General features: G+C 50.7%; 2 protein-coding genes across 2 annotated transcripts; one reads left to right on the top strand and one right to left on the bottom strand.

The window, feature by feature from the left end:
* The first annotated feature begins 4,929 nt into the window (after positions 1-4,929).
* LOC119107351 (uncharacterized) lies at positions 4,930-6,911 on the top strand. Its single transcript, XM_037230780.1, has 3 exons — positions 4,930-5,018; positions 5,277-6,464; positions 6,908-6,911. Exons 1-3 carry the CDS (start codon positions 4,999-5,001, stop codon positions 6,909-6,911), a joined length of 1,212 nt encoding a protein of 403 aa, XP_037086675.1. The 5' UTR covers positions 4,930-4,998.
* A 969-nt stretch (positions 6,912-7,880) lies between these two features.
* LOC119105651 (protein max-like) lies at positions 7,881-17,084 on the bottom strand. Its single transcript, XM_037229114.1, has 6 exons — positions 17,072-17,084; positions 13,823-13,867; positions 12,292-12,366; positions 11,575-11,694; positions 9,220-9,343; positions 7,881-8,681 (listed from the first exon to the last, which is right to left on the bottom strand). Exons 2-6 carry the CDS (start codon positions 13,859-13,861, stop codon positions 8,506-8,508), a joined length of 534 nt encoding a protein of 177 aa, XP_037085009.1. The 5' UTR covers positions 13,862-13,867; positions 17,072-17,084; the 3' UTR covers positions 7,881-8,505.
* Positions 17,085-17,181: the final 97 nt, after the last annotated feature.

Raw genomic sequence — 17,181 nt, forward strand, 5'->3', positions numbered from 1 at the left:
TGAACAAATGGGAAGAAATCAAGGGCAACGTGGAAAGCTCATTAGCGATCAGATTGACGCAGCAAGCGGAAATATAGGGACGGGCAGCTAGCAGCGTAATGCCTCTAGACAGCGTAATAAGCACCAAAATGTCCGCCAAGCAACACTCTCTCAATCAGCGAAGAATATACTTCATTCACTTATGAACTTTTAACTTTTGCTAACAATGGTTCTTGGTCGTCTGTAGGTCCAAATGCATCCAATTTTGTCGTGCTTTTGTTGTAAGAAAACTGCGTCCGTCCGGCCCGTTATGGGCCCCTTCGGAGCCTTTAGGTTTCCTCGGCATGGCCCATGGGACATGGTCCTGTGCCTCCCCCCCCCCCCCCCCATCCTCTGCATCCGCCACCGGCCCGAGCAGCTGAATAAATGGGGCCCATTAAGAGCAAAGCGTCATCCATTCAAATGAGAAATACTCACGACACAATGTGTAGGGCTCTGAACGATCGAGTGCGCCAGAACAGGTCGACATGTACGGCCCCCGTCAAGAGCTTGGGGCTCTTCATTCAAATGGAAAGCATTCAAGACCCAGTGTAGAGGGCCCCTGAATGATCGGGTGTGCCAGAGCAGGTAAACAGATAAACCTCCCAAAAACAGTGTAGGGCCCTCCATTCAAATAGGAAGTATCCAAGACCCAATGCAGAGGACCCTGGAATGATCCAGTGTATCAGACCAAGTAAACGTAACCAAGTAAAAAGGGCCCAGTCAAAAGCGTAGGGCCCTCCATTCAAATAGGAAACACCCAAGACCCAATGTAGAGGGGCCCCGAATGATCGAGTGTGCCCGAGCAGGTTAACGAATAGGACTCCCAACAAGGGCGTAAGGGCCTCCATTCGAAGGGGAAGCACTGAAGATCCTAAGTAAATGGCCCTAGAATGATGAGTTGTGCCCGAGTAGCGTATCAGAAAGAGACTGACAAGAGTACAGGACCCTTCATTCAAATAAGAAGTACTCAAAACCCAGTGCGGAGGACCCCTGAAAGATGGAGTATACCCGAGCAGAATATCAGGTGACGCAGATAGGAGTGTAGGACTCCAAATCCAAACGCCAAGATCCAATATATATGGCCCCGAACAGCCAGTGTGGCCGAGGAGGCGAACAGAGGGGCCCCGACAAGTGCGTAGGGCCCCATTCAAATAGCACGTGCCTAAGACCCAATATAGAGGGCTCCCCGAACAATCGAACGTGCCCGAGCAGTTTATCAGATAGCCCCCCCCCCCCCCCACCACCACCACCACAGGAGCGTATGCTCCCCACTCAGAAAAGAAGAACCAGAATCCAGTGTAGACGGTCCCCGAACGACTGAGTATGCCCAAGCAGGCCATTAGATGGGCTCCCGACGAGGGTGTAGGGTCCTAAGCAAGTAACAGAGAATTGGAAACGCCCTAGACCAATGTAGAGGACCCATGGGCATATCGCAAGTGTGTCGGTTGGTCAACCGATACCCACGTAAAGGGCCCCTGAGTAACCGAGAGTACCCCGGCAGATTAAGGTATGGGATTCTGGCTACCGCTCACAGAGCCTGTCTGGCGGATGAAAATAATCCATGGAAGGGCCCGTGATTGACAAGAGTTCCCCGGAACGCTAACAGGAAGGGCCCCAACAACAGCACAGGGCTCTCCGAGCAAATGTAAAGAAATGAAGGACAACGTGGAATGCTCCTAAACGACCGAAATGAACCTGCAAGGGTCATATAGGTCCCCCGGAAACAGCATGAGGCCCTAGAGGGTGTAATGGGGCTTAAGATTTCCAGTTCACAACTTTTCCAATCATTGAGTAATTTTGGGGACTTCTCATGGGCCCTTCACTTTCGCTTACAACTGTTCTTGGTGGCCTGAAAGTTCAAAGATACCCAATTTTGTTGCGTTTTGTGCTAAAAAAAAACTGCACCTGTTCGGCCGGCTATGGGCCCCTTGGAACCAATGAGCCCCTTCGGGACCCAAGGGGGGCATGCCCCATGGTCCCTCTCTCTGGATCCGCCCCCGCTTGTTACCGTACGTTGTTGGGGGTACTTTTGTTATTTTCCACTTTTTTGCCCCTGCCCCGGACTCACTTTGCCCTGATATCGGCCTGTCGTGGGAAGAAAGTGATTGATCCTAAGCATGAAGTGCTATTCAGGTGACCAGGACGAAATCTCAGATGGGAGCACCGCAAATCCGACATGGGACACGAAGGGCTGGGCAAGGTCATTGAGGGGGCGCGGGTCGAACCCTAAGATACCAGCCAGAGGGCACGTTGCACCCATTGGGCTCCGGCCTGGGCCTGGAAGCCCATTTCCCAAGCAGGGACAAGGTCAAGACCCACGATTTACATTGGTCAGTGCACCCCGAGCCAATGAGGAGCCCCTGTGTCGGCCAGGGCCACACAGCGCCTAACCGGAGGTTCGGTGTTGACAAGGACCCCCGAGTTCGTCAGGGATTGTACGAGGGTGCCTGAAGAGGGACCGACGTGCCCTTCAAGACTGACGATAAACGGGCCGATGGAAGGCTGAATGGCCGTAAAGGTCGAAAGGCTGCAGGTCATCCCGGCCCGTATGGCTGTGGTCCCAAATGTCAGCCAATATGTCTCTTTCGCCGATTGTGGACCCCTGGGACTTATTTCGGCCGCAGACCACTACACCGAATAGTTGACTCCGTGTTGTTCTGATGCCTGGAGCCCCATTTCTCCAGCAGGAACGAGGCCGGGGTCCGTGATTTACATTGATCGGAGTCCGTACAATAATGAGTGGTCTTTTGACGGTCAGGCCCCCAGAGTGTCCAACAGGGGGTCCTGTGACGGAGGGAGTCCCGATTCGGCCAGAGGTGACCCGGGGCCCTTGCGGGGCTCTTCACCCCGTTTTAACCGAGGGTCCGTTGGCCAAACATGGGTCTGTGTGCCAGTCATGGGATCACCTGCTGTTATCAGAGATTTTGTTGCCCCAATGAGGCTCTTGCGCCTATTCCGGGTCGACTGTCCCGGCCAGAAGCCGCCAGAGGGCCTTCCGCGCCAGGGAGGGCACTAATGTAGGACTACACCTGTGAGGGCCTCCGGACGAACCCATCAGGCGAACCCGCCTCCATGTCGCCAGAATGGCAGCTGGCAGACACCCCGGGCTGGGACGGAATGATCTTTAAGCAATGGCCCAGAAGGTTGAACTTTTGTGTGCACCTAACTTTTCACTAATGTTTACACATTTTACACATTACATCACACATCATATTTACACATTACGCATTTTCAATTAATGTTTACACAAGCCGCTGGCCTAATTTAGATCTACGGTCAACCTTCACGGGATCCTCAATATCTCTGTAGGGTGTAGACTCCCGCCCCCTGGAGGGACGGTGTCCTCTTGACCTTTAGTTCCCCCTCTGGCATTCTAACTACGCTGTTGTCCGGTATGAAAATTCCAAATAAGAATTCATTCCACTTAGCAAGTTAGCATCATCACGACACACACCGACAAACCATGAAGCCACCCACTTAATAGCCGCCGCCATCGAGATCCGAACCCGGGCTTACCGCGTGCGAGACCGGCATGCCAACGACCCATCCGCTGGAGATGCGTGCCCGGCGGGTGAGAATTTGTGATAAAAATAGGACCGGTTCAGAATGAGTTGATGGATTTCGTGATCGTTTGACGCCTATCACGCATAGAGCCGACTTTTCGCACGGGATTCTGCATATTTGCACTTGCTTCCCTCTTAGGCTGGCAATCTGCGTATGTTTGACACGCACAACCATCTGAAATATTTCTGGAGGGTGTATAAGCCCGGTGCGTAGCCACCCTCCATTTTGGAAGGTGCGTAAGCCCGGTGCGTAACCACCCTCTGTTTTGGAGGGTGTATAAGCCCGGTGCGCAATCGCCCTCCGCTTTGGAGGGTGTATACGCGCAACCATTATTCGTTGAATAATTTTCCTTTGGCCGAACGCGCTCTAAGTGTTCCAACGGGTATAAATGAGCTTGTTTCACTTTATCTGATGCTTGTTTCAATATCTTCAAACATGAAACATTGTTTTCAGTTATTCGACATGAAAATGCCTGGTAGCACACTAAAAGGTTCTCAAAATGTAATCTGGCAACTAAGATTCAAGTGGGCAGTAGAACTGTTGTGGTGACGTCACTGCGGTAGACATCTTTGATGTTTCGGGCTTCCACAGTTTTCTTGTCGTCGATGCACTGCCAGTAAGCGGAGATTTAAAAGCATCAAGCAACATAATCGGAAAGCCTTTGCGTTGTTTGTTGCTGTGATATGCGGTGATTTATGACAGCGTAGTGAAGCCGGCGGGGCGGTGCGGAGGCTGAACGAGGGAACGGGGCTCAGGCTGGAGGCCAGAGTTACCCGGGGGGAATGGCCGCGCGTTGCCCATTGAATGCTTATGGCAGAAGCTTGGAGGATAACACCTCATGCTTAACGTCACTTTATGCTTAAGCTGATAAGGTGTGACTGGTCGGATTTTCTATTCGCTTTTAGTGGATGCTATTCATTTTGTGCTGAACAGGACAATAGCTCGTTTCTCTCATTGTACACCATTGGATACTTCTTTGAAGGCAGTAAAGCATACCTCAGCTGGGAACTAGCCATGCCATATTGTATGGTTTCAACATGTACCAATGGAACAAGTCAGCAAAGTTCAAGACCTCCAAACACAAAGTTCTATCATTTGCCAAAAGATAAAGCACTTCAGGATGTCTGGGTGGCTATTAGTGGCCGTCAAGGTGACCTTAACAGGGAGAAGGCATCCATTTGCTCACAACATTTTGGGGCTGATGACTATGTCACTGATCTGCATTTTGCTGTAATGAACAATGGCCCTGTAGAAACAAATCCCAGACGGAAATTAAAACCGGATGCCATTCCATCTAGGAAAGTTCCTGGCAGATTAAGTATTGCAAAGTAAGTGGAAGATGACAGAACAGGATGTGTTGCTGATATCTAGGCATAACTAAGCATGGCTAAACCTAGTGGGCTGTCATGAACTATGCAAGGCTGCTTTTGCAGGTACTGTGCTGCACATTGGATTTCATGATTTGCAATCAACAGTTTATTCTTGTCTTATGCCAAACCGCCTATTCTGTGGAATAACTTTGATTTCTCTCATATGATGTTGATGTTTAACTTTGCTCACAGGACTATTTCCAAGTGGTGTTGATGCAGCCAGTAAGCATCCATTTGAACTTCACCATATTTGTAAGCAAAGCTAACTGATTTAGGCCTCACAGCATATTGCTGGCTGTTGACACACCTGTCTGTCCACAGGGTACCTCCAGTGGCACTGGGCCGTGGTGAGCGTGTCAAGCACCGCCGGCTGCTGGACAGGTGCGAGGTGAAAGAGGAGGAGCCAGAGGCAGTTAAGGCCATGCACCAGCCAAGAACAGAGACAGCGCCGCTGGCTCCGGGGCAGCGGGCGGCACTGGTGGAGCAGGCCATCGCCGACCTGGAGGCACGCGAGGAGCGTATGCAGCGCGAGCAAGAGGCGTGTCACAAGTTCGGCCTGACCAGCACACCGCAGTGGCAGGGCCAGAAGCGCGGCTACGGCGCGGCGGGTGCCAACGGGCCGGAGCGGGGGGCGTCGCCGCAGATCAAGCGGCCGCGCGCCGAGCGCGAGGACATTCTGCGCATGGAGCCGCCGCCGCCCAGCTCTGGCGATGAGATCTCAGACGACGACGAGGCGCTGGCCGATGCCGACTGCCTGGACCTGCAACTGCGCGTGATGACGCGCATGCAGCGCAAGATCGCGGCGCTCGAGCGGCGCCTGGAGGGTCGCCGCCAGCGTCTGCGCGAGGCCACGGACCGTTACGAGGCCACCATCGCCGAGCTGGACAAGAGGCGCGGCATGGACGAGCCAGGCCGGCGCCGGCCAGCCGAGACGCTGCGGGTGCGCGGCGCACGGCCCGATCCCGACCCCATCCTGGTGCTGCACCGCGAGCGCGACGAGGTGCTGGAGGAGCTGCCGCCTGGCGATGACATGCTGACGCTGCCCACCGACCTGCCGATGGCGCTGCGCGTCATCTCCCGACTGCGGCTCGAGGTCATGGCCCTGCGCAGCCGCGTACTGCAGCGCGCTTTCCGGAACGTCACGCACCGTGTTGAGATGATGCAGGTAAACGAGGGGCACGCGCGCGCCGAGATCCGCTGGATGGACTCGTTGGATGCGGTGTTCACGCCGGCGCAGAAGGCGCGCGTGCGGCCCGACTGCCGCATGGTGCCCTGGGCGCGGGAGGACTACCTGAAGGCCATTGCGCTACGCTGGGTCTGCCGGCGGAGCACGTTCGACTACGTGCGCAACACGATGAGGATCCCGTTGCCATCCATGTACTCAGTGCGCGCCGTGGCCGCGTTCGGTCGCTTCCCGGAGGTGACGCAGCGTTACAAGGAGCTGACCGAGCACAAAAGGCTGCGCTTCACGCGCGCCCCGAGCGCCGACGCCGACTCCGACGCGACCTCGTCGCCGCCGCCGCGGATTGGCCGGGGACGAAGCCGCGGGCGTGGCCGACCCCGCGGCCGTGCGGCGGGCGGCCGCGGCCGGGCTCGCGGCGGCGCCGTCGCTGGCCAGCCGGACGAGCCTGTCCTCTGGCGGGACGACGCCGCGCCTGGCAGCGGCGCTGCGCACCGAGTCGTTGGCGCGGCGCCCTCCTGGCCACTGCACGAGCCTGCTACCGACTGGAGCCAGCTCGACCAGCAGTCCGGGAGCGAGTCGAGCGGCGAGGAGGTGGAGGAGGAGGTGGTGGAGTTCGGCGTGGGTGGCGCGGACGCCGAGCTGTTCACAGAGCAGCCCGGGCGGAGGGCCTGGGCGCACCAGCGCACACGCGCTACGCCGGCCACCGCCGCCGCCAATCGCTGGTCGGCCAGGCCCGGGGACTGACGCACGTGACCGGGCGACCCTTCAGATGACCCGTACAAACAGCGCGGTGGAAGTCATGAAGAGCGACTGCGCAGTGTCCGCCGAATTTGGTGTGTGCGCTTTCGCATGGCCTTCAGCTTGGCTTAGCGATGAGACGATGCAGACAGGAGCCATTTTGTTAGTTTGCATAAGTGATGCATGGCTGTGACTCGTCTGTATGTTATGCTCTCTGAGGCGCGTCAAATCGCTTGAATCAGCGTGTAGCCCACCGACAGTCGTGATATTTCAGTTACAACAAATTCACAGCTTCGAGCACTTCGTCCAGTTTTATGCTGCTTTGTGCGACATGCCGCCTGTGACTGGCACGTCGGTTGGCGCGGCGTCCCGCGCGTGACGCGCACGGTTACCCGCGAGCGATCCGGCTCGGGCACATTACGTTAGTAGGTGTACTCGCGTCCAGCGCATGAAATCGTATGTTCTGTTCACATGGGTCGGTTGGTTACAATACAAGCCACAGGCACATTCGGTTCTGTACGTCGTACAGCCCGTGATCGGTATCACAGAGCTCTTGGGCAGCTGGGGCCGTTTTCTGCGTGACGGTGCGGATCACTTTCTGGCATGTCATGACGCATGTCACGCTCGCAAATGCTTGACAGAGCTGCGTCTCGTCTCAAATACGCCAGGCACTTAGCGCCATCAGGCAGGAAGGAACTTAATGCGCGCTGCGACGTTAAGACCGTTGGCGAAACGCTTTCTTGTATTAAAATAATTTTGTTCAGAATTAAGTGCCCACTTTTAGATCGCGCGCCCGGTTTTCAAAACATGCTTGAATTACCTGCATTGACGTCATTGGACACTGACCCCGACAAACGACGGTATGTCTGGTTTCATCCCCCAGGCGCACGCGTTGAGTTGGACTGACCCTATTCGACAAACGGCCAAAGCCGCTTCTCACTGGGCGAGGCCTGGCACCATGTCAGACCGCCCACCTCAGTGTGGAGCTCCTCCCAAAGGCGCGGTTCGCCGCCGTCTGCTCTGCGCCGTGTATTGACGGTGGGGAGACAGGCTTCCTCCGCCGGAGGGCACCACCGTCGCCGGGGCGGGCCCAGGCGGTACATCGACGAGTCTACCGGGACAGTCACGACAGATGGCCGGGTCGGGCCGGACGGCACTAGCACGGGGGCGTCACGTGCGCTCTACAGGTGCGGAAGCGGTGCTGGCGACGCGCGGTTTGCTGTCGGCCACGCGCCAAACGGGCCCGACCAGCGAGCGCCGTCGTACCAATCTCCTGTCATTCTCATGCCTCGCCACTCAGAGACCGGACCAGGACCGGAGCGTTTCGCGCGCGTGCCACCGCGGTGCGTTGTCAATTCCGGGCAATTTGTACTGAAAACAAGCCTGTCTACGAGCGGAGGGTCCGACTGGTCTCTGGGCGCCTCGGGCGTTATTGCGAGTGGAATTCCCTTCAGAAGGAGGCCGCCCGCGCACTCGCACCTGCGCCACTGCACGAAAGACACGGAACGCCAGACGGGCGGCGTGACCGCCACGCCGCGCGCGACGGCTCGCCGGGCGTCGTCCGAGAGCTGAGGTCAGGTCAGGCCAGGCCTGAGGGCTGGGGTTCGGCGGCCAGCGCGCCCGGCGCCGCTAGGAGCGCCGGATGCGCTTGGTCCGGGGTGCGGGTCGCGCGGTGCCGGCGGCCGGGCCAGCCGCCTCCTCATCCGAGTCCGAGTCGCCCTGCTCGTAGGGCTGCGGCAGGAACGACGGTCGCGCCAGGCTGGTGGGCAGCGTGCCCTCCTCCCGCGCCTGGTCCAACGCCCGGACTGCGGAGGCGGACGGAGACGGTCACACGGCTGGTGAAGACATGGCAAGCACAGGCTGAGGGACGGGCGAAGATAGGGCCACATGGCCAGCCGAGCAAACACCACACGAACTCTCAGGAAAAAGGGAAAAACGAACTTGGAATGGCATGGAGATCCATGTCATGCCAATGACATAGACCTGGACAGGACGGAACGCTGGCGCAGTCGGGAGACACACATGGAGATCCATGACACGCCAATGACACGGACCTGGGCAAGACGGAACGCACAGTCAGGACAGCCACGACCCACACAAGAGCAAAAACTTGACGTCTGCAATTTTTACATACGCCATAAGAGTGAGCGGTCGGTGGTTGCCAGCTGGCGAAGGATCGGCCGAGATGGGGAAGAGAAACATATATTTCAGCAGCTAACCTCGTCGCACAGTAAGGCCGCAGTCAGATAGCCAGACAGTGCTGCCAATAGCGGCCCGCGGTTGCCGGCGGGCCGAAGGGGCACAGGCGCGCCTGAGACCACATTCAACCGTCCCCAGACTCACTCTGCTCCTCCAGCTGGCTGTTCTGCTGCCGCAGGTCATCAATGTCCTGCAGGTGAGCAGAGTTCTTCCGCCGCATGAACTGGATGTAGTCGGACGCCTTCTTCAGAATCTGCGCTCGACTCGACTGTGTGACAACGTTCGGCACGATCAAAAACCGGGCAGATAGACAGCTGATAACCAAGGCTAGCCACGGTCTTGTAACGCGCGGTTCTTGTAAGGTCAAACAGCCATACAGGCCATCCATGAGCTAAATGGCATCGGAGCACCCCAGCGGCCCTGAGAAACGCGCCTTTTTCCAAACGTGACAAACCAGACTTGTATTCGACTCAATTTTGTATCCGGCTCAATTTTTTATCTAGCTCCGAACGGCTCACAGATATTATGATCCCATCCAGGTCAGGACTCATAGACGTTCCACATTTTGTTGACTCAACTCAGCTCACGCCCACGGCTTGCGTTGAATCACTGGTCCCATGACTCACACAGCTTGTGAAATCAAAGATCCAACTCAGTCCTGGCTCGTTGCTTCATGACGCCAAAACCATATGACTTATTCGTCTATACATGCCTGTACACACACACACACACACACACACACACATATATATATATATATATATATATATATATATATATATATATATATATATATATATGTATATATGATGATGATGATGATGATTGCATGACCGCATATGATGTAATACAGCTGTTGATGCAATCCCGAGGTCACATTCCGCGACACACAATCAGCATATGAGACAAAGGGGCATACTCACAGCCGTTCAAGTCGTGGGTGAGTGGTCAGGTGTGGATTAATTCATTGTTGTGACAATTGACCACGAGAAATAGCCAATGTATTTTATATACAGCGGACAATCATTCACTGATTTTAGCATAGGATATAGGAGTGCAGGGTGCCGGTACCATGCAATATACTCTGGTTCCAGACTGAGATTCGGCAAGCTTCAGATCTGGACAAACAATATTGTGAATGTTGCTTTGAAATTACAATAATAAACTTTGTGCTGATTTTGCAAACGGCTTCATAATTAATGTCGCATACTGTTCATGTTAACACTCTGAAATGGACTGCTGGCTGTCTGAGGCGAGCCGTTTCCCGATGCTACCATTTTAATTTGACCAATATGGCTTTGTGACACAACATCGTGATAAAAATGATCAGTTTATGATTCAGCTCATGACACTTACGAATATTGTGATCTAGCACACGGCTCAAAGCGGCATTGTTCCCAACGAGCCAGCTCAGCTGGCGGTTTACGCCTAGACAACTGTCTCGTGAGTCCATTCACACCATTCAGCCCGCGTCGAATACTAAAATGTTTATTGTTTGGAACGTAGGAAAGTGTCCATGTTTATCTTTATATTCAGTTCGTCCAATATGATTAAATATGTCGTCAAATCTGAGTGGATTAACATGTAAAAATCTATTTCTTTCAGTTACAAACGATATCAGTATTTGGGTAAGACACCACTTAATGCCTTATTCCTCGCAGTATAACCAGACGAATGGATACAGACGGATTGATATTTCGGCTCCATGCTTTTATCAAAACAAATATCCGTGGAAATATTCGTTATTGTTATTCATGACTACTGGTACTCGTTTTGATAAAGGTATATAGCCGAAATATGAGTAGATCTACCTCTCCATCTTGCTGGTTATTCTACGATGAATAAGGCTATCAGTACCATCTCATCTATACGCATAATATTCCCGTATGCACACATACAAACTCATGAAATGTGTTCATACGATACCAGTTGTTCAAGCAGTTTATACCAGTTCAGAAAAAGGAGTCACGTGGTCCCAGACTCAAACGGCACCGTGACCCCTGACGGCCCATTGACCTTTACACAGCACCCTTCCTGAACAGCCTTCCTCTAACACGACGATGCCGTGGGAGCTCAGGCACCCGAAGTGGCACAGCGATAAGGGAAGTACCGCAACAGGACCGGAAACCGAAGACAAGCTTCCAAAAATGACATCTGTTGGGGCTATAGGATGAGCTTGTCTGAAATCCCTACTGAAAGTTGGGTTGTTCAATGCAAAATACAGCCGGAAACGTCGTTAGTAGGTGCGATCTACCTACACATATCCTGCTCAGCCAAATGGTACGTGATAAGCACACAGATTACGACCAAGCATCAAACGTGCTGCTATCTTCGTCAGAATCGGCACCCAGAGCGCACTGTCCCGTGCTCTATACCAACAGCGGGAACACACGGGACGTGATGCAAGCTCCCGTCCCGAGTTCGTGGTGGCCGAGGTGGCGAGATCACGCCACGTGAAGGGGGCGGGGAGGGGGGGAGGGGGGGGGGGGGAGCGCTCACCTTCTCGCCCTGCAGCGCCGGCACGGTATCGCGCAGACCGCAGAAGCTATCCTTGATGTGGTCTCGTCGCTTCCGCTCCAGAGCGTTGTGGTGCGCCCTCTTCTCCGCCTGCGAACCGAACTGCGGGACAGGAACGCACCCGGTCAGCGTAGCACGGAGGTCAAAAGGGGGGGGGGGGGGGCAGGGTAGGGGCTCGAGCACTGGCTGTATTTTCAGTTTTACTTGGCTTTCAATATCATCAGCCTCTGTTACATTCATCTGACTGCCGCGGCGGTCAGAGTGTTGCAACATACTGAAATTGATAGGCGAACGCCAGTCAGTAGGTCACAGTGGCTGTGCTGGTCGTGACTGCCAGCCACGTGCAGCGCACCTGACACTCGTCCATGCTGACAACGCATGTGCAGCTGCATGTGCATGAGCGCCCGGAGCGAGACAATGATATCATGGTCGACGTCATGACCGGAGATCCCACGTGATATTTCGTGAATGTGAATACACGGCGCGCACCACCAAAAAACGTCCGGCCGAATCCCCGAGCTTAGGACATGCTGCTGCGCCCTTTATCGACCAAGTGGTGGTCCGGGGCACGAAGGGCACTGCACACAAAGTCCAGCTAGCGGGATACTAGTGCAAGCATATAAAACACGGGCGCAATCACGCATAGTGTGGGTCTGCAGTCTGCCCCGGGTCTTCCACGCGCTGGCAGCTGTGTCCCACCTGCATCTGGTTCTTCTGGCCGGAGGAGCCGTCTCCATAGCCACTCTCCAGGTCCAGGTCGTCATCCCCGTCGTCCTGGCGCGCAGACGGCGGTCAGTAATGAACGAGATACGCGGTCCAACAGATGTGCTGCAAGGGCCTACCCACAAAACGAGACGGAAAAACGGAGGTTGGGACACAGGACTGCTAATAGTATATGGATACTGGATCCCCATACGATTACTTTGAGCAAGCCTTGGACTTGACTTGGGGAAGAGTTGGAAACAATCCGAGAATGAACCAAGTTTTCTATTTCTCCACATTGAATTAATTGAGCAAGCTATTTCTCATCAGTTGGTGTAAGAACTGAGTTAACCCTGTCATCAGTAAGTGAGTTAGATACATCAAATGAACCACAGTAATAGATAGCTACACTGTTATCAAAAAGCATGACTGTTTGGGCCTTTGTGAAGTCAATAGGACATCTTATAGACAAATCTCCCATCTCAATGTGATGGGACTCGACTCCAACTGAGTCTTTTCCAGAACAAGTTATATGCCAATGAGTGGAAATAAAAATTCACCTACTTAAGTGAATGGCAAACACAAGTTGACCTTTGTTGGATCAAACATAGTCTGGGGCATAACAGGACAATAGGCAATCAAAATATAATTATTTGGGTTATTTTGTGACCCATTCAGCTCCTCCTCACTTTTAGCATAGCAATATCTTGAGCAGACTGTGGCACCGGATGAACGGAATAACAGAACGCCACCAGTCAGACTCGAACCCAGGTTTTGGACACTGCATCGCAGAAGGGCCAGGACAGTTGAAGCACCTCTAGACTCAAATACTGTAAGTCATGAGTGCCCTCTATCCACTACACTATGTTGTTGTCTTTAAAAACACACAAAGTTCCTAAAACAGAAGGGCACTTCCTACATTCAGGATTGGGGCAGTAAACATACAATGCCAGGGAACTTGTAGTATTCCATGGATGGTTGATTCTTCTACTGCACTTTCATCAAAACAAACATTCAGAGAAGTTCATCAACAATCAGGATAAATAGCATACCTCTGGAGGCAACAAAAGGGCTTTGACAACAGACTTCAGTGAAACACATCTCCCATAACTGAGCAAAAGATGGGCCATGTCATTGTTTGAGCATGAATCCGCTAATTGTATTATAACATCATCATTTTAAGTGAAACATGGTTGGGAAAAAACAAGGCCCCTGGCCTTTCAATGTCTATGAACAGGAATGAAACAGAGCACCACTGTTGCAACAAAGTCAATCAGAAGGCCTCAACTCCAAACTTATTGCATTGCAACCAAACTTACCACAATAAAGCACATATATCCCACAATGCCTAGACACATGTAATCCATTTGAATTCACATCCATTAATGCTTGCCAGAAGTTCACAAAATATGCCAGATGGTGTGGAATGTGTCACAAATGAAAGGCAGGATGCAACCTTGGTGAGGAGAGTTAATTCCATTTGAGTTTGCCACTTATAAAAAAATATAAAATAGGAAAGTTAACTTACTCCACTGTCAATATCATTGTATCCATCTTCATCACTCATGATTGTCTGAAAAAGAATAAGCATTAGAAACAGGACCACTCATTTCTGGCTTGGCCAGAGTACATATCACTATTTTTGTCACTTGTGATTGAGAAAGAATGAGCATTAGAGACAGCAGTAACCATTTCCAATATGGCAAGAACATGTATCATGGGATTCAGATTACAGATTAAGGCCAACCTAATGAGTAATGATTTTAAGATCCTGGGATTAAGATTAAGAGATTAAGACCAACCCCAAGACCAATCATCCACCTTTACAAAATATATCCTTTGTAGAGCTATCCCACCATAGGACTGACATCCTTGAAGACTGATAACCTGTCACAATGACCTACAAAGTTGCCCAATAATGTAAAAAAAACAGTACCAATCACTATAGAGATCACCTAACTGCTCACATTAACCATTTAGATAAAAGGATAAAGACCTTAAGCAAAAGTGCAACAATGTACTAAAGCTGTCCATGGTTCACTATTTCTACATGGTAAACTAAGTATGGTTCTTGAGCACATCATATAAAAGCTAATTGAAATAACCAATTGAAACATGTTCAAATGTTGATATTTCAGCTATGCATTTATGCAGAGGAGCATTTGTATCCCTAAAGTACTCAAAATCAATTTTGCTTCCATGAAGAACTTATCTACATATATTTAATACTACAAAGGGATGTTCTACATGTGAAGATATTAAAGCAAGTAGCAGACATGCAAAATAAGCTTGCTTTTAAGTGTAAAAGACTGCTCTAGACAACACGATTTTGCAGCTTAGTAAATATGCTCCTTGATGCATCACTGTTTGATCACACCATCATACCTAGCACATCAATTGATAGCCAACTGATAAGTGTTATGTCTGAAAGCTAGGCTTATGAATGTAAGAAAAAAACTCAACATTTTATTTTTCATGGACTTGACTGCCACAAAGTCAATCACAAGGCACAATTTTAATCATGTTTGAGTGCCGTAGATGTCTGGGTGTAACTTGAAAGTCTTTCCAACAAAGCCTGCACACGTTCTTGGGTGTGGCTCAGAAACTAGAATAGTTTAGGAGTTAGAAAGGGCAAGGTTATGAGCTACACCAAATTATCTTCAACATGATTATTTCAATTCAAAACCCACACAAATGAGAAACACTCTTTAAGTGAGCTAGCAATGTTACTGAATTGGCCAGCTTGTTTCATGCATTTAGCCCTTCTTTGTCTAAGAAATGTCACAATCCAGTGTTCAACTAGTCTAAGGGCTGCTAAGAGTAAGCAGCTGCTAGGAGCAAGGCACTTTGGATGCTCAGACTTGTGAATGGGAATGTCCATTACAAGAGCAGGAATGTTGTTTAAAATCTTACTTAGCTTATCTCAGACCATACCTGGAGTATTGCATACAGGCTTGGTCCCCATGTTTCCAAAAAGATTACATAGACTGGAAAAGTACAGCAAAAAAGCAGCTTGGATGACAAGTGGGATTGGTGCTGTAGGATATCAGGATGGGCTTATGGCCTAGGATATGTATTCACCAAAACATCATAGAATTAGAGGGAATCTGAGAGAAGTATACAAGATTATGAAGGGGGGCAGACAAGGCAGATCTACATGGAGCAATGAAAATGGGGCAGAGGACATAGAGGAAACCAGTTTCTTTAGTATAAGGTAGGAGTTAGAACTATGAAAAGGCATGTCATTCAAGACAAAGGAGTAGTGAACCATTGGAATGGACTGGCAAATAAAACTGCAACAAGTCCATCTCTGGCAAGATCCAAACACCATTTGGATAAGTGTGAATGGTCTGAAGATCTCATTTATAGCTAATTTATGCAGGTCATGTGATAACTTTTGCAGATGTGCATGGAACCTCAGGAAAGACCAACTCTTTAATAGGCCCTGGTGGTCCTTGGTTGGTCAGATATAGTCTGTCTTCAAGTCTAGGAAGTATGATTTAGTTTCTTCAACTGTACACTTTATTTCCTTCACCTTTATTATTATGTTCTATATCGCACTGCTTCAGTCAAGCCATCAACAATTTTTACCAGAAAACAAAACCAAAATATCTTTGAATATATCTTTGCCTGCCCAAAGGCGGAATCCCCCGCACCCAATTGCCAAGACAATTACCAAAACAGTGGGACAGAAGGCCAGGCCTAAAATTTGCCACTTTCCACAAATAAGCCAATCAAGGTAGCATGCTAACTATATCACTGTTTCCCATGGGTTTCGTCAAAACAATATTGTTTATCGTTACTGCAAAGGAACGCACACAGTGGAGCTTCAAAAATTTGCACTGATGCAAGGAAGCAAATCATAGCAATTGGTCCATTATAGCATGAAAACCAAATATGGTTTGATGCTTGTATGGACACATATGTAGCTCTGATCTCATTATGAAGTATAGTGGTGCCTACCAGTGAGTAATAGTTTGCATTACAAGACCCTGATTAGGCTGAGATGGGGATTGCATGGTCAAACATGTCCAGATGAAGCTCCCATCTTATCATCTAAGTGAAAACATCTTCAGAACATTTTGCCTTGAAACTACCTTAATATTATAATTCTCCTAAATTATCTCACCAAGCACTAAAATTGGCAATGACTGTTCCCAGGTGCTGAGCAATCTGATTTAGGACATACATGTAATTGTTTTTGCTGATTTCTCTACTGCACAAAAAGTTCAGTGTCAGTTGTTCCTACCAGGCAGTCTGGTGAGAAAGGGTAACATGCTCTCAGAAAACTGGTGGGATAATACTTCACATAAAGAAAGCCTATAAATATAGTTACATTGTCCTTGACAGGTTTTAGCCTGCAGGGCAGAGGAACAGGGTGCACCCTAAGTTATGTGACATCAGAGAGCAGGATGTAGTGTCAAGCAGAGCAGCATGTTAAACTTCATCATCAGGTGGTGGAACGGGCTAGCCTCACAAAATGTGCGCTGCCTGGCATAAGCTCTGATCCAGTTCATCCCCTCTAAAGATTGGATAAAATATTTTTTTACAATCAACATACCTATTCTTAAGAAGCTTTTTCCAGTAATGGTTGATCTTCACTTTGCTTAAATGACGTAACAGTCAAACACAGCGATTTGATCGGGCTGGGTGTTCGCGTATGTGGCCAGGCGCACATCACTGCACTAGTTCCATGCACCAGACCGACAGATTGGGGGTATTAGCAGCTCAAGCACAGCATAGCAAGCGCCACACATAAGAACAATTTTACCAGTACCTTAATCAGTCGAAGGTCACACTGGCCAGATAAATACCAACACAAAAACCCCTTCAGGACCAACACCAAACGACCGCAACACCAGCAACCAGTCGCCCATCATACGAAGG

The sequence above is a fragment of the Pollicipes pollicipes genome, unplaced genomic scaffold (assembly GCF_011947565.3).
Source record: "Pollicipes pollicipes isolate AB1234 unplaced genomic scaffold, Ppol_2.1 Scaffold_2555;HRSCAF=2994_pilon_pilon_pilon, whole genome shotgun sequence".
NCBI lineage: Eukaryota > Metazoa > Arthropoda > Thecostraca > Pollicipedomorpha > Pollicipedidae > Pollicipes > Pollicipes pollicipes.